The sequence below is a fragment of the Mauremys reevesii genome, linkage group 9 (genome assembly GCF_016161935.1).
Source record: "Mauremys reevesii isolate NIE-2019 linkage group 9, ASM1616193v1, whole genome shotgun sequence".
In the NCBI taxonomy this organism is placed as follows: Eukaryota; Metazoa; Chordata; order Testudines; family Geoemydidae; genus Mauremys; species Mauremys reevesii.
Window position 1 is genome coordinate 85,378,208 of NC_052631.1, and position 21,936 is coordinate 85,400,143.

The 21,936-nt window shown below is 42.5% G+C and overlaps 1 protein-coding gene across 8 annotated transcripts in view; it reads left to right on the top strand.

The window, feature by feature from the left end:
* Positions 1-21,936, top strand: part of DCX (doublecortin) — a 183,452-nt gene that overhangs the window by 106,656 nt on the left and 54,860 nt on the right. For 7 of the 8 annotated variants that reach the window (XM_039488244.1, XM_039488242.1, XM_039488241.1 and 4 more), the window contains exon 6: positions 119-459. In XM_039488244.1, the coding sequence (XP_039344178.1) occupies positions 119-459 (341 nt within the window). Of the gene's footprint in view, positions 1-118; positions 460-657; positions 1,337-21,936 lie in introns of those variants that run through there. The other variant, XM_039488248.1, reaches the window with a different exon arrangement.

Here is a 21,936-nt window from a genome sequence, read left to right on the forward strand (position 1 = left end):
ATGGAACCAAAATTTCATAAACTTGAATTGTGCAATGTTCTCCCCATTTTCCAACCAGAGCTAATAACAACGTGTTGGTTCCCTATATAATTGCCTCTGTATTTATTATTTTCAAAAGGGGAAAGCTATGTCTGTTCATCTGACAACTTCTTCAAGAAGGTGGAGTATACCAAGAATGTCAATCCCAACTGGTCCGTCAATGTGAAGACATCGGCCAACCTGAAAGCACCTCAGTCTCTGGCCAGCAGCAACAGTGCCCAGGCAAGGGAGAACAAGGATTTTGTGCGTCCCAAGCTGGTGACCATCATCCGCAGTGGGGTGAAGCCCCGAAAGGCTGTTCGCGTGCTCCTGAACAAGAAGACTGCACATTCGTTTGAGCAAGTTCTCACTGATATCACTGAAGCTATAAAACTGGAGACGGGTGTGGTCAAAAAGCTATATACCCTGGATGGGAAACAGGTAAGGGATTTGCACATTTCTTTTTCTTTTCCCTCTCCTCTCCTCTATTTCGCTCATCTATTATAGCAATGCTGAATAAGTGAACCATTACTGAAGCCTAAAATTAACCTGAGACAGTCATCACCATCTGTTCTTCTGGAAGTCAGACTTCTCATGCCAGTGGTTATGTTACTAAATTGTCACTGGTATTAATATCAGGCAAAGAATGCAGCCAACCGTCTGAATGAAACAGATGTACTACCCCACTGTCTGAGCACCAGAGAGCTGCGTATATGCTCCAAAAGTTTTCCAAAATATATAAATAATGTGAGCAGTTTGTACAGTAGGTTTGTTTATTTGTTAGGTAACCATAGCAGCAGCTCTCAAGGACTCCCTACAAGTATTAGAACAAATGTGGTGTTTTCCTATTTTGTTCTCAGATGAGCACTAGTCAGCGTAAATTAATTGGTGAGTTACACACTCATCTGGCTAACTCTGTACTAGTAGGAAAATGTATGGGACATGTGATACCTTCATGGGTAAAAGTATAAATAGTTAATATACAGTAGGGGCTCTGGGTCAGAATTTTGTGGGTCATTGAAAGCAGAACATTTTGACTTAGCTCCATATGTTCTTATTACACAAGTACATTTTTTAAGTACCCCTCATTTGCTATGTTGTGGCTAACAGACCATTGAATAAGGTATTTCTGCTGCTGCTGCTATGGAATCCCCTAAAGGAATGTGTGCTATAGAGCTTGGGGTGTTGGGACAGATAGATACTTCATCTAGGAAAGCTCTTTGGTTAAAGTCACAGATGCCAGTGGCTCTTGGAATTGGGGTAACCTTTTTATTTTTTCCTCTGTCTCTATTTTCTCACTTTTCTGAGTGGGGAAGTACAGCCTTCACTGATACTGTATTGGACACTCTTTTTATTGTGGGGATTGATATTGGAGATTTAAAATGACTAAGTCCATTACCATCTTCTGCAGAAGGTGTTGGTTTATTGGTTATTATTAATTCTTGAGAGAGTAGATAATCTATCTGAGCAATGCACTTTTTTTTTAAATAAAGAAAAGCTTTTCTTTTCAGGCAAAGAATGTTATGTTTGTCCGTAATGTATGTTAGCCCATATCTGTTCCTTGCGTTTAGAATGTAGAGTATCATACTGAATATCAGCCCAGATTAACTGCTTTGTTTTTCTTTGTTGTTGTTATTTATTATTTATTATTATTCTTTTTTGACTTTCTTTTTCAGTCTTTTTTTTTTTTTTTTTTTTTTTTTTTCAGCATTGCATATGAGACATGATCCACTCATGTGATTGTTTATACTTTGCTAATCACAACTGATCACCATGACCCAACAGTGAACACAAAACTGTCATAGCTAGTGGTCTAGATGAAGATGAGAGAAGGAGCATAGAAGTGAGGGAGGGGGGAGAGGAGGGAGGAGGAGGAGAGGAGAGATCCACCACAATCCCCAACGGTACTTTTTTTTTTTTTTGCATGTAAAACACATCAATGTTGTGCATCTTTTCCTCATAGTCACATGATAAATGAAGGGGTTTGAAATCTATGGGACCTGCAAACTCTTACTCATGGAGTATTCCTTACTCACACGAGTAGAGTCATTGAGTTCAATACAGTCAGGCCTCTGGGTCAGAGTTTTAGGTTGGATACTGTCACTTGCCTCAGCTGTCCTAAGTAATGTGCTCACTCCCACCAGAAGCTTTGAAAGTGCTTCTGGCTGTTGTGTTAGCCAAGTCCTGCTGCTCGTTGGAGCCCCCTACAGGAATTTATGCTGTATAGTCTGCAGCACTGAAGCCCCTGCTGTACATTGAACTATTGATGTGAGTAAGGGTTTGTAGGATTAGGCCTGATGTTATTTATCTTTCCCTAGCACATGCCAATGTCCTTGGCTGTCAAAATATACACGTGCTCTTGAATTCAGTAAAAAGTGGCCTTACATTCTTAGTGTCAGAATCTGATAACTTTTCTCACAGTGAATGGTACCCTTATCCACCATTGACTTCAATTGGACTGTTGGTAGAGTAAAGTTCTACTCAATGTGACTAAAAGTATCACAATCTGGCCCTGAAAATTTACTCAGTCGTTGCCCTGGAAAGCTCTCAATGACTTCAGTGAGAGTTTGACTGACTGACTTAAGGATTTCTCTATATGTACTCTTCACCATTCCCCCGGAACACAGATTTTACTAGCTGCCTGAGAAAAGATGAATCTCTCTCTCACATACCAGTTCCACTGTATACGAAGGGACATGTGGTGAAGTATTTTTGAAGAAATAAACAGAAAAATGAGATCATTTGCAATCTGACAATGATAATGTAATATCTAATAGTTGGTTGTTACATCATTTATCAATAGAGCTCTACACCGGGGACAAATGTGGCCCAGTATGTTTTGGTTTCATTTAAAGATTTCTTCAGTGTTTGTGTTTTAGTCTGTTTAACTGTATTTGAAGTTTCCCAGCTAAATTTGTTCCCAATGTTGCTAAAAAGAACCAAAATTTTCTGCTGTGGGTGCCGTTGTTGGCTGGTATGATCCACTCTCTCATAGTCCACCATCAGTTCTGACCTTCCCACAAGCTATCAGAAAGAAGTCTTTGAAGGCATAATTCTGACAAACTGTGGTTTATTTTCTGAAAAAAGGGATTCATGCCAAAACCCAGGCTGCTCAAAGCTGAAATGTTGACAAGATTCTTGACAGTCTCACTATTTAAGTGCCATCACAGCAGTGTTACTTCCACTGTCGCGAAATAATATAATTTACAAAGGCAAAGTACAAAGGGAAATCATCTTTATTGAGTCCATATGCTTCAGTTAATGAGGTGAAATGATTATTTATTTTGTGTATAGGCATTTCTGTGACACTCATCAGCAGTCATCAGAGTGCTTTAGAAATGTAGGCATTAGTGGTGAAGGTACAGTGGCATACAAATAATTCCATTTCTACACACTGCAAAGCTACTACAGATGGGATGATAAACTGTAAATTTGGAGCAGGATGCTGTGTTTATGAATAAACATAATATGCATAGAGTTTAAGCCCATAATGGACCACTAGGTAATGTAGTCTGACCTCCTGTGTATCACAGGTCACCAGCCAGCACCTGCACACCAAGTCCAACAAGGGAAATGAGACCTACAGGAGACTAGGCTACTATGTAACATAGGCAGAGAGTAGGAGGGGCGGAGGAGCACCAGTGCTCGAGAATATCAATGGAACTAATTTTTTTTCTTTTGTTAAAAAAATAGAAGAGAGTTGTGTTGTTGCTCTGCATATCTTGCATTTTCTATGGAGGAATATTTCAGTTTTTCTTGAAACTTAAATAAACACCTTATGTTTGTTAAGAAGCTTATTTATTTTTAACTCAGTCTTGCACATATTTCGAATGCTCCATTTAACTGTATTCATGCAGTGTCTCTGCTGGGAGCACATTTTCACCTCTTGACAGAAACCCCATAACTCGAAAAGAAAGGAACTTCAAAGAACCTACTGTACATGAGCCAACACAGTGAGAATCAAAGCACTAGGCGTTTACCTTCTACACTCTCACAGCCATGTAATAAATGATAAAGGACAAAGAAGATAGTGTGTTAGACCGCTCTTAAAGATAATGGGCCGAATTCAGCTCTGTTACTTGGGTGCAGCAACTCCTACTGCCTCTGTAACTGAGAGTGGAACTTGGTCTAATCCAAAGAGTATATTGCAAATTGGTTGCCCTGGCAAATTATTATTCTTATTATTTTTATTACAGTAGCATCCACAGGCCCTTATCAGGACTGAGTCCCAATAGGGGCCAGGCACTATTTGAATACACTGGAAGAGACAGTTCCTGCCATGAGTAGTTCATAATCTAATTTAGAAGAAAACAAAATAGGAACTGTAGTGAGGTTGTAATTTTAAACATTCTGATGATCAGAATATTTGAATGCAGTACAATATGAACCAGATTTTGCAACTCTCACCCACACTGATTGTCCCATTGGTGCCTACACCTTTTTTCTCTGACTGCCACGCCTAACTTCTTACATACCTAAAATTTTTGCTATTGCTGGAGCAGAGGTTATTCTTTTCTCCAGTTGTTGGTCTAACAATGATAGCCCATGGCCTCCACCCTCTACTTCCCACTAGACTAGACATGGGGTGCAGATTATGTGTGTAAACCAACATATATTTTCTGAATCCTGTATTCTCTTCATACATAAAAACGAACACCTTCTGTACATGCTAAGCCTCTCCATGGCATGTTCACTTCTGTATTCTAGTCCAGTTTTCTGTAGCTATGCTCTAGAAGATCCAGATCCACAAAGGGAATGAGGTGTTGCAATGCCTAACTTTTAGGTGCCTAGAAAATCTTTGGCCCCACAATGCAATCCACAAAGCCAGAGTTAGGCTCAACAGGAGATACCGAGGGAGTCCCATTGCAGAATATCTCACATTTCAGTGGTTAAGAACTCTCTCCTGAGAGGTGGGAGACTACTCGTCAAATCCTTTCTCCCTTTCAGGTAGAGGGGGGAATTGAACCTGGGTCTCCTACATCCCAGGTGAGTGCTCTAACCATTGGTCTAAAAATTATGATGGGGGCACTGTCCTCAGATTTTGAATGAGACCTGATCTAGTAGGTGGCCTCTGGCCATGCCTACTGGATCAGGGCCCGAGAGTGAGGTCAGTGGAGGAGTGCCTATCTTCCCCCAGTCTGTGGATTGCTCTGGGTCTTAGGTGAAGATAGGTGTCCAGACCCTTTGTGTGCATGTCCTGAGGCAGAAACATAGACTCCTAGGGAACGTTTACCCTGAACATTTAGGCTCTGAGTGAGTTTAGGTACCTATAGCGTCAGGTGGTAGCCGAGTGACAAGGTTTCGGTGCCTAAGTACCTTTGTGGATCTGGGCCTAATTGTCTATCACTATTAACTGTTTAGTTTACGGTCTGTTAACAGAACAGCAAAGACTTCCGCTGATGGTTAACTAAATGATCTCCTGTTGAGAACTTGGTGGTGTTGAGGTTCCAGTCAAGATGGGGATCCAGTTGTGCTAGGCACTGTACAAACACAACATAAAAGACAGTTCCTGCCTCAAAGAGCAGAAATAAATGCTATAATGCTGCTATGAGAGACAGTTTAATAGATGGTGTTTGGTAGCTGGATTTTCTTCCCATACCTCCTGGATTCTTCTGTAATAAGAGTCATGACAGGATAATTGAATACTTTCCTAGCCATATAAAATACAGTGGTCTGTTCTCTGGACTTGATCATTTCAATTATATAGGGCAAAGAGGTATCTATGCACTATTCAATGACTTTTATCTATAGGAGATACTCCCTAAGTGCTTCTGTCCCTTCCAAGTGTTAGCTGTCTCATCGAATGAAGTTATATACATATTCATATGTCAGGACATTTGTGGTCTTACTCACTTGAGAATTTTCAGCCTTGATAAAATCTTCCCCTCTAGCAATCTTTGCCTTGGCAAGAATTTAATTTGGCAGGTGATGGTGAACTTCATCTTTCTGTTTGCAAAGCAGCTGCAAATATGTACAAGGCTGCCCCACCTCTGGTGCCTGAAGAGGAGTCACCTTGCTTTAGGTGACTTGCGCTGAATGACGACACTGGCTATTTAGAGGAAGAAACAATTTTGTCAGAGATGAGCCAGTTCATGAGAGATAATTTGTCAGGATTCCCAGATCACAGCCAAATATGCAGCTGAGAATCCAAACGAAACCAGTGTTGTTGCAATACTGGTGAGGAGCACAGTTACAGCTGATCAGGCTGTGATAGTGAAAACAACAGATTGGCTCAATTTGGCCTTCACCACACTGACTTTAATTTGGCATGTGGCAATGGAAATCCGTCACAACAGTTTGGCCACCCAGCTGTCATTACAGGTAACGGGCCAAGTTCTACTCTCTCATGCCAGCATAATAAGCTTCAGTAACAGGCCTGTACTGGTGTGACAGGGAGCAGACTTTGGATAGATATACACAAACCCATCCATTGGTCTACATTGAGCTCTTAAGAGGAAGGTGGAATAGTCCCATAATGTACCTAGCAATGTCTGCATTGCTATGAGATGGGAAGAGGGGAAATCATTCCCTCTAGAACCCTGTAGGTAGTTAGCTTATGCCCAGAGGCATGAGGTTCACTTGTTTTGTAGCATTGCATTCGCTTGCTATCACAGTGGTTGGCCCTTCAGGGGGAGATGGGTCCAGCCCCACCAGTAACAGAAATAGTTTACCTCCCCAGGTGGGAAGAATGAGCAAAGTCACATGACTTGCAGGTCACATGACTATATCAGGCCTTTTTGGAGTGTGGAGATAAGGCAGAAGCCTGTGGAGAGCCAGAGGCAACACTGTAGGTAGGATGCCCTGGGAATAGCTGCTTGACATCAGGCCCAAGAGGGCTGCATAAGTTGCTCTACACAGAAATATGTTCCAGGTAGAGGGCCTGGGGGTGAAACCACGTAGGGACCAGCAGCCAATTAGGAATTGTGGAGAGCAAGGCTGCTAGAGGAAAGCCTCAATAGGGACAGTACTAAGAGCCTTGTACCAAGTTATTGTGAGCCAGTTAGGAATGCTTGGTGGGAGTTCCTGTGTTTCCTTGGGCACTTTATTTATTATTATAAACCCAGATCCCCAAGAAGGAATGTTACTTCACACATGAAAGCTAATGTTGAAGTGATTGGGGTGCTCAGCAGGGGAAAACAGAGGCAGCAACTAGCCCAAAACCAGAGCAGGTAAGTGGTGCTACTACACTTGTGTTGCTGCAAATGTCGACATTTAAGAGTCTGAGTCTAATCTAAAACTTCTCTAGGCCTTTTAAGATTTCACAGGTTAATAATACTTTGGATAGAGAAGAGTCTTGTTTGCTTCATTTGGAGTTTTCTTGCATTCAGTTTCTTTGAGTTTCGCTTGATGCCACTGAGTCAGCAGGAGTATCTGTTCCCTTTTTTTCTTTCTCTCTCCTCTTCATTTAATTCCTTCTCTGGTTTAAGTCTGAAAATTTGGTGGACCTGCCATGAGTATTTCATTCTGATGTAAAGAGGACAGAGTTTGGTTTCCGAGAACTAGAACAAACATAGCTCGCACAAGTTAGTTTTTGCCTGGTATCCCCTTGCCTACGGTAACCACTGTGTGATAGGTTAGAATGGCGGCTTTTCTTGTCTGATTCTCTTTTCTTTTCCAGAATACTGTGGTTAAGAGCATTATTGTGGGATTGTTAGTAGATATAGAGAAATATAGGGCCTGAATCTGATTATACTTGCTTTAGTTCTAGATGGGCAAAACTCCATTGACTTCAGTGGAGTGACTCATGAAGTACACCAGCGTATGGAAATCAGGATGAGACACTTCCTTTCTGACACGGGCCAAAGTTTCCATTTTACATGGCAAAATAATAATGGCCAAGCATCTCATTGGAAATAGCAGTTTTGCTGCATGGGATATAGAACTTCTGAAGCCACGTCATCATCACTGGCATAGACGTCATCCTAGATTCAAGTGCTGGGATATTTCGGGAGCTCTCAGTCTAAGTTGGAAGTTTCAGTGTTGGATGATTCATATGGTGACCAGACACTAAAATAGACTTAACCAAGTCTTAAGTATCTACGTAAGATTTTAAGTGGATAAGCTACAGTGGATAAGCTAGCTTCCTGTAAAAGTATTCCTAAATGTATGTGGTGAAATATTCATAGACCTATTATCTAGAACTCTCATTGTGCCACTGCATCAGTCTGTGATCAATGTACCTATTTATTTCTATTTACATAGATTAGAGGATCATAGACATTGCGGAGGAAAAGACCTATTAGAACATGGATTTCTTCCCCCAAGTGAGGCTGTATCAGATATTATTTCTGGAAGAAATGCTTAGCTCAAGGCACACTTATCACTGATTTACAAATATACATTAAAATCCTCTAGGACCAATGTTCCTGTGAAAACCCTTCCATTGCCAAAACTGCAAGTTCATTGCTTGCTCCCACTGAACCCAAAAGGTAAAAGTATATGAAACCTCTGTCACATTTACTCTGGCAAGTCAGTTGAAGTGAAACAACTCCTTTCTTGTAGGGTTTCTTTAGTTTACAGAAATAAAGGTATTCAGGTCAAAGTTACAGTTCTGGACATTTGCCCACTTAAAACCTAAATAAACAAGTCCCCATCTTTCCAGTTTCAATTACTTGCCAACCACAGTGCTTCCAGCACTTCTGTGGAAATCCCTTCATCTGAGATTCCCATGGATGGCAGTGGGCTTTGGATTGGGCCCATGTGAGGGATAACTAATGTATAACTAGTTTCCTCCTCCACTCTCCTCCTCAGACTTGCTGTCCTGTAACAAGTTGCTTGTTTTTGATGGAGCAGGGTTTTGAGGTGTTGGGATTTGAATTAATAATATCCTTGCTCCTCTTGAGAGAGATCTTCTTGAGTGAACTGACCCTTGTGTACTGGTTTCTCCTAGTTCTGGATGGTCTCTGCTTTCCTTTATCATCCTTTTTCATGGTTCATGGAATTTAAAGGAGTCTTTTAAAAAGGGACATTGGTGCTTGTGAAAGGGTGCTGTACTGACAGCCTTGACATCTTAATTCCTTTGTTCAAACAACAGGAATGGCCTGGATAGCAGCAGCCGTGCAAGTCTTCTCCTCCCTACTCCCCACCAACTGCACACACACACACAACTGTGCCTTGCAAGGGCTGAGAGGATATGTCACTCTTCATGGCCATCTTTGGCCTGTCAATCTGCAATGTCAATAAGGCCACAGTGTTAGTAGAGTCTGATATAGGTATGAGTGTAGATTCTTGTGTGGTTTCTGCGCCGCTCCCAAAATTATAAAGTGAACACAAGAAGATATAGGGTGAAATCCTGGCCCCATTGAAGTCCAACAGGAGCCATTGACTCAACAGATAGAGGATTTAACCAACAGTTCTCTCATCCTTTCCTTTCAGTCAGCAAGGGTGTGGCTTTTTTCTGACTGGTTATTGCCACAAGGCTGGTAAAAGATGTTAGAAGGTGTATTTTGTTCTCAAGGTGGAAATCTCAGAATCCTCATCTCTTCCACCAGTGAACTCCAGATTCTCAGTACCAGATGCTGAGAAAACTCTTGTCTCCTGCACACACAAGTTTCACATCTGAAGTGGATACTTGCCTAGCAGGATCTGGATAGAGACCTGCTTCTTATTTCACAGGCTTCAGGTCCCTCTAAGGCCATCAGATGTTAGAGACCAACAACCTATTACCTGCTTGGATCAAGTCTGACCTAGAAGTGAAAGGATTACCATTACCAACTTCTGGGCTGCCCATCCCTTACAGGTATTTTTAAAAAATAAATGGTGACCAGCACCTTTATTTTGGAGATTGTCTTTTTCGGTGACATCTTTTCCTTTCATCTGAATGCCGGTAGGAAGGGAGAGAATTGTCTGGATATCAGGAGGGAAGGGAATTATTCATTGTGGTGCCAGAGGGTTTAATGAGGAATAAATAAGCTGAAAACAAGCAAAGGAAATTGTATACCAAATATCAGGAGACAAGACAGGTTACTGGCCAAGAAAGACGTTTATGACTTTTCCATTTCTGATTGGTATTATGATGCGATACAAAAGAGTTTGGTTCCCCTTCTGTGCTTGAGCATAAAATGGTATTGATGGGAGTTCCCTTTGTATATTGACAGGATAATAGATCAGAAAGTCTTTCTTGTGCTTGCATTTGAATATATTTCTAATGTTTCTGACACTTCTGGAACCTGATGTGGGTACTTGGTCAATGTCTCTTGTTTCCTGTCTCATTCTACATCTCCTCTTTCTTTCCTGATCTCTGCTGCTTAATTCCCTTCTCTATGACTGGTCTTGCAGCCAAAAGTTTTACGTTATTCATGCTGTAATGACTTTATAATATTATTTTCTTCCATTTTTATCATATATTTCAGGGGTAGGCAACCTATGGCACGCGTGCCGAAGGCGGCACACAAGCTGATTTTCAGTGGCACTCACACTGCCCAGGTCCTGGCCACCGCTCTGGGGGGCTCTGCATTTTAATTTAATTTTAAATGAAGCTTCTTAAGCATTTTAAAAACCTTATTTACTTTACATCCAACAATAGTTTAGTTCTATATTATAGACTTCTAGAAAGAGACCTTCTAAAAACATTAAAATGTATTACTGGCATGCGAAACTTTAAATCAGAGTGAATAAATGAATACTCGGCACAGCACTTCTGAAAGGTTGCCGACCCCTGATATATTTCATACTCTGTGCTCTGCTGTTGGAATTCCTCGAAGGGGTTCGTGTACTGGAACATAACTTAAGGACAGACTTGTAAGAAGTTCCACAACATAGTCTTGTTAGATGACAGAGCATCCTTTCCTTACTCTTTTGCAGCTGACACCTTTCATGGAATTTGGTCAGTGTACTAGTTGATTCTGCATTGATTCTTTTCTCTATGAAATGAGCACCCTGATGTAGCCATATGTCTTTGATCGTTTCTAGGGATAACTGATTCTGTCTTACAATCTAGGGTCCATTGGGGTGGTAAGATTTATTGGCATAGAAATGAGTGCAGTGAAAACACGTCTAAAGGAACATTGGAGAGAGAGGTTCAATCAGATCTGTCTAGATCTTCAATATTATCAGAGCTGCTGTGGCTTGAGCTCAAGAGTTCCTGTCAGTCAAGCAGCTTGCGCTATATTGATTGAAATGGAGAACTGGAGTTCTAGGGCTGATCCTGGAGATTTAATGAACAGGCAAACTGAAGTAGGGATAGCGACCAGAGCGTGAATTACTCAAGGAAAAGAGAGACACCCTATCCTCCATGAGTCTGCAACCAAATATGTCTTGAACTGCTGGGCATATGGGCCTTATGTAACATCATGCCTGATGCTAAGGGTCCTAAGATCATGTCAGTTTTCCAATTTAAAACCCTCTAAAACAGAGGGGGTGATACCAATGACCTTATCTGTTCATTCTGGAAACATATTTGTTCCTTACTGAGATAGATGCAAATCTTATTGCCACTGAATTGTAACTATCTTAGTCATTTTTAAAAAAATATAAAATTGCAAAAAAACCACCTTGAAATATACATCCATTTTTTCTAACTTAGAAAATACTTCTATTTATGGACATCTTGGAAGCAGTTGGTCTAAATTGTGACCTTGTTGCTATTGATTTATTTGAAAGGGGAAATTAATTTAAAGTGAACACAAATTGGATTTTGGAAAACAGGTGAATGTGCGCACACGGTTATCAAAACCTTCCGAAGCATAATTTTAGCAGTGTGACTGAGTGCTTGTTTGCAGCAGCTGGATTGGCATGAGAGGTCAGAGCCTTTCCAAACCTCCAGGTCTGTGATCCATTGTCTGAAGGACAATGAATACAATAAACTGTACTAGGTCCACAGAAATAATTATGCAGCCAGTCTGCCTGCAGGGCACCAGGGGAGAGCAGGATTTGAGTATCCTTCATTGCTCTCCCCTGCCCTCACCATCTGCTGTGTGCTGCTTATATGACATTCAATCTGTAGGCTGGGGACTGCAGCTCAGCTTCCACTTTTGCCTATCTGCAGACGTGATTAGCTTTAAAGTCCAGGGTTTCATATGAGTTGCCTAGCCTGGCTGACCATTTCTGGTGGGAGAGTTGATGGTGGCAAGGGATGTTCTCCTTATTAGGACTGGGTGTGTAGGAAGGAGCAACTGGTTAGGAAGATATTATGATCTTTTTTTTTTTTTTTTGGTGAATGAGAGTAAATGATCAATGTTGGCCTAACTATGCTCCCCATTTATTTTAAGGGAGATTTACCACTGGCTTTGGTAGAGGGCTGCTAAACTAATGCTGCAAAACTAATGTTTTGGAAAATCCTACCCTTAATTTTACCTACCCATTCTTCTCGAAAGGAACATACATCACCACTGTTAATGTGTGTCTTCTCTTAACCAGGGTGTGAGTCTCAGCTACCTCTTTGCATTATCTGAGTTTTATTCATTTTTCACAGCTACAGCATCACATACATGAAGCCTGGAGATAAAATTACATCCTTTTCCTTCTTCCACAACATCCAGTATTTCTAGGAGACCATGAGGCACATTAATAACTGAGATAGCAACTAATCTGGGGTGTGGTTTTTCAACTCTTCAAGAATCTTAAATGTGGGAGATAAAATAGTGCAGGGACAAATATATATTCCAAACTAGGAAATCTGAAGGCTTGCTTGAAATCTTCAGCCTGAGCAGCCTTCTTTCATATAGCTGAGCTCTCCAAAAGGCAATAAGATGTCTGAAATAACTAAACTTCTCTCCACTGAATTTACACATATCAGGAACCTTATCAACTGCTGGCAGACTGCAGGATTACATGTAAATTAAGTGTATCAAAGACTTGAATTTGATAGTCAAAATTAGGAACCAAGAATATTATTCTTGCATACTTGAAAGCCCTTCATAGAGGATTAGAAACAAGAGCCTACATCTTTTAATACTGGCTGCAAGTGGAAACATCTCTTCTGCTGCTACTGAATTTTAATACTATGTATTACTTTCAGAATGAATAGCACTGTGGATTTTCTACTTTTTTGACAACTGCAGTGATTGGGGTTTACAATTGACATGTATATTTCAGGATCAACATGCAAACCATAGGGATGACTGATTATGCCTGAATTTGTGTAACTACCTCAGTGAAGATTTAGGAAAATGTTATTTTTAACTCGGAAGTGATTGAAATCTTCTAAAGCTTGGCACATTTTGCTATTTAAAATGGAAAACCATTTTTTTAAAAGCCATTTCCTCCTTTCCTTGAATTTTTATCCACCTGGTGTTACTTATACGCGTCACATTGGATATGACTTGGTAGCTAATCATATATAACCACCTACACATGGCACCACTTCTCCAGAATTCTTTTCTTTCTGGAAAGCAGATGCTGAGAAAAATCTCAGCAGTTTCTGATGTTAAAGATCTGGGCTCCTTCCAGTTGCCAGTGTCAAGTGTTTAATCCGACTCAAAAGGAGCAATGAAAACTGAGTTGCAGTAGAACAAAGTGAAATTATACTAAGGATCTGCTAATGTTAATACTGGAGATATACAGAATCTTTTATCTGAACTAAGCAATAATAGACATCTGACCCCAGAATCTTCTTGATTTTTCAAAAACCTGAAAAGAGGAAAAGTTGCTATAGCAAAGGTTTTATATTTGATATAAGGGAGGTGGTTTATTCCAGAGATCAGAGCAGCAGACAAGGACTTAAGACTCCTGGGATCAACTCCAGAGTCAGCTTATGACTCAATGTGTGACCTTGAGTAAGGCAATTAAATAAAAAATTTCAAACTTAGGTGCCTAATGTTGGGCACTTAATTCTATTTCTAAGCACCTACATAAGCTGAAATCAGCCTGCTTATTTATGTGTCTAATTTTATGCACCTACAGTGGAAAATTTGGTTTTTAGCTTCTCATTGCCTCAATTCACCCACTGGTAATGTGGATATAATGTGTATGTATAGTACTGGAATGTCAGACTGTGTGACTTCAGTATTCACGTTTGTTTGCACCATTCCTCAATGGATTTTAAAGCAGAGTATTAGGTCTAGGAAAGCTTCATAACATCATCTATTTACCTTTCTATCTTCCCCTCCAAAAGTCACCTATGGAATAGCTGATTTGAATAACCACATGAGTGTTTTTGAGATTGACCCTCAGTGGGATCCACTGATGATAATCTCTTCCTGCATCCTGTACGGTATTTAGGCCACAAGACAAAGCTGAGATTGATTCAGTTCCCACCTTATCCTCTTCACATGTGCTTCCTTTCCATAAGTCATGCTTTCACTTTTTTTGTAGCCTGGCAGCTGCAAAGGCTGGTTGCTAGGTGACAGCCTCCACAGCACAAAGAGCTCTCAGCTGGGGAGGTCAGGTCTGTCAGTTCCAAACAGCTGTGCAGAATTATTATTTGTCTTTCTCTTGTTTCTGCTAATCACAGGGAGCCAAATCAAAGTCAACTTTTAATAGAAATGAGAACGCCAGCGGATACTATTTCTGGCTTCTTAAACAACACCTCTCTCTTCCTAAGCCTTGGAAGTGATTGTGTGGGGACAGCCGTGGCATGTTTGGCTAGCTAGAGAGCTGTAGGGACAAAATAAAAAGGGCTGATTTCTATTTCTGTTTCTTATCTGTTCTCTGGTCAGGTTTTCTAAACATTCCATCATTTTTGTTGCTCTCCTAAGGATTCTCTCCAATTTGTCCACATCTCTCTGAAAGTGTGGCACCCAAAAGTGGACACAGTACTCCAGCTGAGGCCTCACCAGGGCCAATTGGAGTGGAACAATTACTGTCCATTTCTCACATATGACACTCCTGTTCATACACCCCAGAATATTAGCTTTTTTTACAACTGCATCTGCAGTACTACTGCCCAGCCAGTTATTCCTCATTTTGTGTTTGTGCATTTGATGTTTTTCCTTCCCACGTGTAGTACTTTGCATTTGTCTTTATTGAATTTCACCTTGTTGGTTTCAGACCAATTCTCTATTTAGCAAGGTCATTTTGAATTCTAATCCTGTCCTCCAAAAGTGCTCCCACAGCTTGGTGTCTTCAGCAAATTTTATCAGCATACTCTCCACTCCGTTATCCAAATCATTAATGAGAATTCATACAGAATGGACTTTTTTTTCCTTCCTACAAGAAAACCTTTATGATGTTAAGTTAGCAAAACTCCAGGGCTTTATTTCCAGGACATGTATTGGAGCTAGATTCTCCTTTCTGATTGGCAGATCATTTCTTTCTAAGCTGTCTAGGCACTTATCCCACATTCCTCACCATCAGGGCTGGCTTTAGGCCGATTCCACCGATTCCTCTGAATCGGGCCCCGCGCCTAAGAGGGCCCTGCAGCTGTCCACCCTGCCCCCGGCCCCAACTCACTTCCCTCTCCTCCCCTGAACACTCTGCCCCCTTCTCCTCCCCCTCCCCTGGGGGGCAGGTAAGCTGGGGCAGGGCGGGGGTGGGGGCACGAGGATGACTCCAGGAAGGTGCAGCGTGGCCCAGTCCGGCCTCAGCCGAGCGGCTCGCTCCGGCCCCGGTCCCTCTGGCCTGGCCCCCCGGCCCTGGCCTGGCCCCAGCCAAACGCCCCCAGTCACCATTGTCCCTGGGCTGCTTTTTCTAGGCTATTTTCTGTTCTCAGTACATGCACAGATTTCTTATGTTACTCCCAAATCTAATGTTAACTTTTTTCTTTCAGTAACTACATCTTCATGCAGAGAAACTAATGATAAGAATAATCCTATAGTTTATGATTCAGGACATATACTGGTTACAGATGGGATCTGGAAGGAATTTACCGCTCTGAGCAGCATTGCACAGAGACCTATGTGAGTTATTTGTGAGAGAAGGACTTTCTTCTTCTGAAACAACAGATTTTAGTTACTTGCTGAGACAGGGTATTGGCCTGGATGGACCAATGAACTGATCCTCTGTGGCAAATCCTATGTAAATATAACAGCCTAATCTCCTTGCCCTAATTGGAATTTTACGGTTAACTTCTTTGCACAACCGGGGGAAGGAGGGAGAATAAACTCCTAATAAACAATTTTAGACAGTTTGACAAGTGTATCCCATATTGAGAAAAATCCCTGTGTATAAACTCTCAGTGATTCTGTAGCTCTAGCCTCCTGGTTGTATGGAGGATTGAAAGATGTCACTCTTATTAGGGTGAGGCGATTACACACCACAGTGTCAATGGATCTGCCAAACCAGATGAGACCATTAGTTCATCAAGCCCCTCTTTTTGCCTCTGGCATTGGCCATTCCCTGTTACTTCAGTGGTAGACACCTCTTCAATAATGCAATTGAATTATGCAATGCTATATACAAGAGAGAGAAGAAATTCACTCCTGACCCCTGTAGCAACCTACATTATGCCCTGAAACTTGAAATTTGCTAACTCCTATTGTTAGCTAGGCATGTACAGCTTTTATATATGCAAAAAAGTCAATCAAACGGTGCTGCAGTCCCATTCTAAATAAAAACAGGAACTTTACATTATTCTATTAACTCAGAAGAAGATAGCAATCCTCTTTCTTGAAATGTTACACATAATGGAGTTGGTTAGCCCCTTGAACTCATCATCTTCCACTCAGTTATTCTTTAATATCCCAACTCTGGGTGGTATTTACATGTAGAATCTTCAGGGCCTCATTCAGCCTTGTATTGACTTCAATGGGTTTTGGATCAGGCCCATGTAGGGTGACCATCACACTCTGATTGCACAAAATCGGACTTTTGCTATTTGAAAAGTGTACATAGCATCTTACTCGGATGTCCCATTCTTTTCCAGTGGGATAAGGGCAGAAGGCTGCACCCAAGAAAAGAGGCCAAGACCATAATAAATGGTTATAACTAGTTAAGACCTGAATCACTAATGATGATGAGTTATAAACCCCTGTGAATAAGCGCATGCAGTAGGATTGTGGCAGGGCTTTGCATAGTTGAAAGGTGCTGTGCCATCATGTATAGTGTGTGCTCTTCAAACTTTAAGGGCCATATTTTCACAGCCCAGGCTCCTACTTGTGGGGACAATTATAGGTGCAAATCAAGCAATTTGACATATAATTACTAAGATTTGCGCGCACAATCCATTTGCAGTTGTCTTTTTCTCTTGCAGTAGGAAACTGTGCCCACAAACAAGGATGTTGGCCCTTAGCTTGGCTGCGGACTTACCCCTAAATCTGAACGCAGTGTGTGCACTGCTTTACTAGCAACTGTGGTTAGCTGGCTATTTGGAAGGGATGTTAAATGCATGCGCCTCACTATTTCCATTGCCAGAGCCTTTTGTTTCAGTTTATTTCTCACCACAGAAACTCTTTATTCCATGCCCCCATTTCTTGTTGTATTTCCAAGCCTTCTTGGCTGCTCTTTGCTCGCCCTGTTGCTACTAGACACTTCAGCTCGGTGTTACTTCTCAGCAGCGTGCGAACGAGGCTCTTTAACAAAGTTAGACTTCTATTTTTTTCCTCCAGAGTTCATTCTACATGTGCCATCCTTTGAATATTTGGATCCAAAATCCTAGTGCATTGAGTCAAATCCTCCTATTATACAAAAGAATTTGCATAAACAGAGCCTTGATTTCAATCCCACTCCAAGCCAGCTCGGTGGGGGAACTATTTAGACTCTCAAAGCATTAAACTTGTGCTGTTTAAAACCAGATTTGATCATAGACCTTGACTGGTTAAACATTTGTGGCTTTTCATTCGGAATAATCCCAGCATCCTGCTGTGGCCGGCAGAGTGAGGACTGGAAAAGCTCCCTTTTGGCAAACTGTAATTTAAGAATCAGTGGCGACTGATTTAGTGAGAGATGGAGTTTTGCAGAGGATTATTGCTTGGTTGTGGAAATGCACATTGTCCCCATGAGCTGCTTTTAGTTTTATTAATCTCACGCTGTGGAGAGAGAGACAAGTTCCTTATGTCCAGCCAATCAGAAAATGGTTCTGTCCCAGAAGAGCTGTTCGTGGTCCTGAATGTGGTTAATTTATTACATCAAGGAACCTCTGAGACATTTGCAGAGAGGGAAACAAACAAAAAATGACCAACTTGATTATCTGATGCCTTATTTATGCATTCCCTTGAATGGTTAGTCTAATGATTTTGATAATTGTATCCTGTCACTTATTGAGACTAATAAAATTATGATTTTATGTCCCAGTGCACTGCAGCAGCACTCATGGGAAAGGCAGTAGAAGTGCTCATGGTGAATAAGAAAAACTTTTTTTTCCCCTTTCTGATATTTACTTTTACTAATTATCGGCTACTCACTTTAAAAAGGAAAATGTTCGATTCTAAAAATGATGAGGAAAAAAATCACATGAAACCTCAAACTGAAAGCTCCCGACCCCCAGCGCCTGCTTCACACAACACTTTCAGTGGAATGTGTCAGGAACACTGAGCGACCAGGAGCTCCAACAGCTCACTTCAAAGCTGCTTTGCAGACCAGAGTTCTGGGGTTAGGGCTGTGTGTGGGAGGGGGAGGTCACGGGGTCACTCACCACACTAGCGCCTCCTGCTGGGCGTTTCAGGAATTAGCTCAGTCCCAGCAGGTGCGCCCTTGAAGAAGTGAGGTTTTTTACCCACGAAAGCTTATGCCCAAATAAATCTGTTAGTCTTTAAGGTGCCACTGGACTCCTTGTTGTCCTTGGGTGGTGGTGGCTCTCTCATCCTCACCTCCTCCTGCAGACCTGTTATGGCTCCTTTCTCCCGGCATCTGCTTGGTGGCACAGCCCTACGGCTGTGTCACCATCCGGTTTCCCCCCCCCCATTCCGGGGGACTCCTCCAACAAGAGTCCACCAGCCACTTCTTGCAGCAGCTTGGAAGTCCACAGCCGGGCCGCTCCTTCAGCGGCTAGTGGTGGGGGAGGGGCCCAGGCCTGCCCACTACTCTGGTCCACATCCCAGGGACCCTGCAAACAGCAGCTTCCTGCTCCCTCTTCCTTCCAGCTCACTGTCTCTATTCCCTGGGCCACTTCTCCTCAGCCTCAGTTCCGTCTGCTGCTGCTGTCTCTGGCTCCAGCTCCTTTGCCTTCTTCCCAGGGCCTCAAGCCTGTAAGTCCTGGCAGCCTCTGGCCTTTCTCTTCCCCCATCCCCGCTTCCTTCCTCCCAGCATTTATAGCCCCTGGCTAATTAGGCTGGCAGCTGTTTCTAGTTGCCAGGCAGGTACAGGTCTATTCAGCCAGCCCCAATCCATTCCCCTTAATTGGGGCTGGCATGGCAGGGGGCTGATTAAGCACTCCCGGCCCAGCACCCTGTCACCGAGGGAAATGAGGAGCAATATTCATCTCACCCAATCCCTCACTTCTTCATGCTCTTCTGGTTTATTGTGCACTGTCTGTCTTTACATGCCCTCATGTTAAACCAGTATTTGCTGATATATTTAATGATTTATAAGTGACACCTATTGCCTCAGCTCCAGGGTGTCATGCCAGCATTAGAAAGACATCTACGACAATTAAAATATCCATGTACATGGCTGCCGTGCGGAGGCCCATGGCTTAGTAGAGGCCTGGCCAGACAGAGCAGTCTTGTATTGCTCTCTGAATCTCTCCAAACTGAAGCCCTGACAAGCCACCAGAGGTCTGGGACCTATACATGGAACATTTCCACCTCCATAGTCAGAGCGGCTGCTCTGTTCAGGAGGCCAGTTTCCTCATTGCGCGATAGCAGAAGCTTCTGTGTAGAGTGCATTGCAATTATGTAGGCTGGAGGTTACAAAGATGTGGCCCGCTCTGGGAAAGCTTGCAGCAGAGAGGAATGAATAACACACATAGGCCCCTTGCCCATCCAAGGATCGGATCCAAATGTCTGTGAAAGGTAAACATAAGGGCGAGTTGCAGATACTGTCTCACTGGATTCGTCAGTGTTGTGTGTGTGTGTGTGTGTGAATGTCAGAGATGCTTGCAGCATCTTCCCATGTCTGTTGGCTCGTCTAGTCTCACTGCTCACTCTGAAAGAAATGCAGAAGACAAACAAGCAGCATGAACAATTAAAAGAATGTAGTTTAAAATTATTTCCCTGGGAATAGTCTAAGGGGTTATCTGTAACAGAAGGGAGGAACCGTGAGGGAAACGTGGGCTAGCTCCACTGAAGTCAACGTTCGGCCACAGTCCTTGTTGGGGTGGGGTGTGGGGTGAGGGATTGTGTATAACTGTCTCCAGGAGGCAGTGCCTCCAGAATCACCGGGGCAGCATATACTGAGTCAGCTACTTCCACACCAGCCAGTCAGCTAGTGTGGAGGGGCATGGGAGGTCCTGGCCTTGTCCTCATGCCACCTTGTCTCCTTTACCAATGCTGTCAGCAGCCCCCACAGCTTGGCTAGATTCCTTTGGTCTTTACACACCAGGAATACTGTGACTGGGATTGTGCACGGCCCTGATTGGACCCTGTTTTGGTTCTTATAATATACCTATCACAATAGCCTCTGAGCAGCTTCAAGAAGTGCACTAAGTGGCATAACAAGCATCCGTCAGGTGTAGTTCTGTGCTTCTCCCTTTTTCTCTCTCAGGGGAAAATAATGAGAGAATTTCTTTTGTGCCACCTGAAGGGCTAGTCTGAGTCCACCTCATGTTAGGCTACATCCTTAGCTAGTGTAAAATTACCATACATTGGATTTACATCAGCTGAGGATCAAGCCCTAAATTGTAATTCTGTTTTGCTCCTGTTAGCCCTGTAGTTAGGAGAAGAAGCTTCTTGTGCATCAGCAAGAGAATTGCTTACTGAGGCTATGTCTACACTACCGCGGTAAATCGAACTACGCTATGCAACTCCACTGTCGACGTACCTTAGGTCCAGTTACCACGGGGTCTACACCATGGTGGGTCAACGAGAGAAAATCTCTCGTCGACTTACCTTACTCTTGTCATCGGGGCTACAGTACAGGGGTTGACTGGAGAGCGATCTGCAGCCGATTTGGCAGGTCTTTACTAGATCCTCTAAATCGACCGACGATGGATCGATCTCAGAGCATCAGTCCCGGCTGTAGTGCAGACCTGCCCTAAGTTCCAGTTACAGGGCCAGTCAGTTATACCTGTGCCATTCCTTTGAAGCCAGTGGGGTTGCTGAAGTGACATGGAGGGCAAGATTAGAAGAAAATAAATTCCACAGGTGTAACTTAAGTTGCAGAAACTTTATTAGTGGTGCTAGTATGGAAGCCAAAAAGAACCCAGCTTGACCCTCAGATCCCAGGCTAAGTTTTCAGGACTGCCATTTAGAAAAATAACATCTTTTTGTCAGTGGAGCATGTTTGATGTGGAATCATTGAGACACAATGAGCAAGAAAGTCCATAATGCCATTTTTGCAGAGGCAATTTTCAGCCTAAGGGCCAGACCCTCAACTTGTATAAGTCTGGGTAGTGCCACACAGAAGCCAGTGCAGCTTCCCTGATTTATACCAAATGATCTTGCCCTAAACATGTTCTTTTCACTGCCATAGCACTGTTCTTATCCTCCCCTCTTCAGACCCATCTCCCCCGCCTCTGCTCTGCTACTTGTCTACACAGCCCAAGTGTTTACCGTTAAAATATATTTTGAAACATTGTTTTGAGGGCTTTTAGCATGACACTGATAACAGCATTATTCTGTTTGTCTCAACAATTATCCATTCTCCTTGTTAGGATAAATCTGGTATTTTATCCACTTAGGCACCTGATTACTGCCTTGTAGAACAGTGCTGCTGTTCTTTTACTGCCAAATATCACAACCTAGCATTTGAGGGGGCTCAGAGTAAGAGGCCTTCATGTGTTTGTCCATGTCAAAGCTGCAAAGGAGAAGAAATATGAAAGTGGACATAAATCTAGCCTGATGGACCCAAACATCTGTGCAGAATAATGTCTAAGTAACTGTATCCTTGTATAGCACTTTCCTTAACAGAACGGTAGCTTAGTTCTAGACAAGCTGAGGGCTCGAACTATTCATCACCTCTCTTGATATGTTAATCACACGTTGCCTTCAAAAGCCTGCCAGAGCA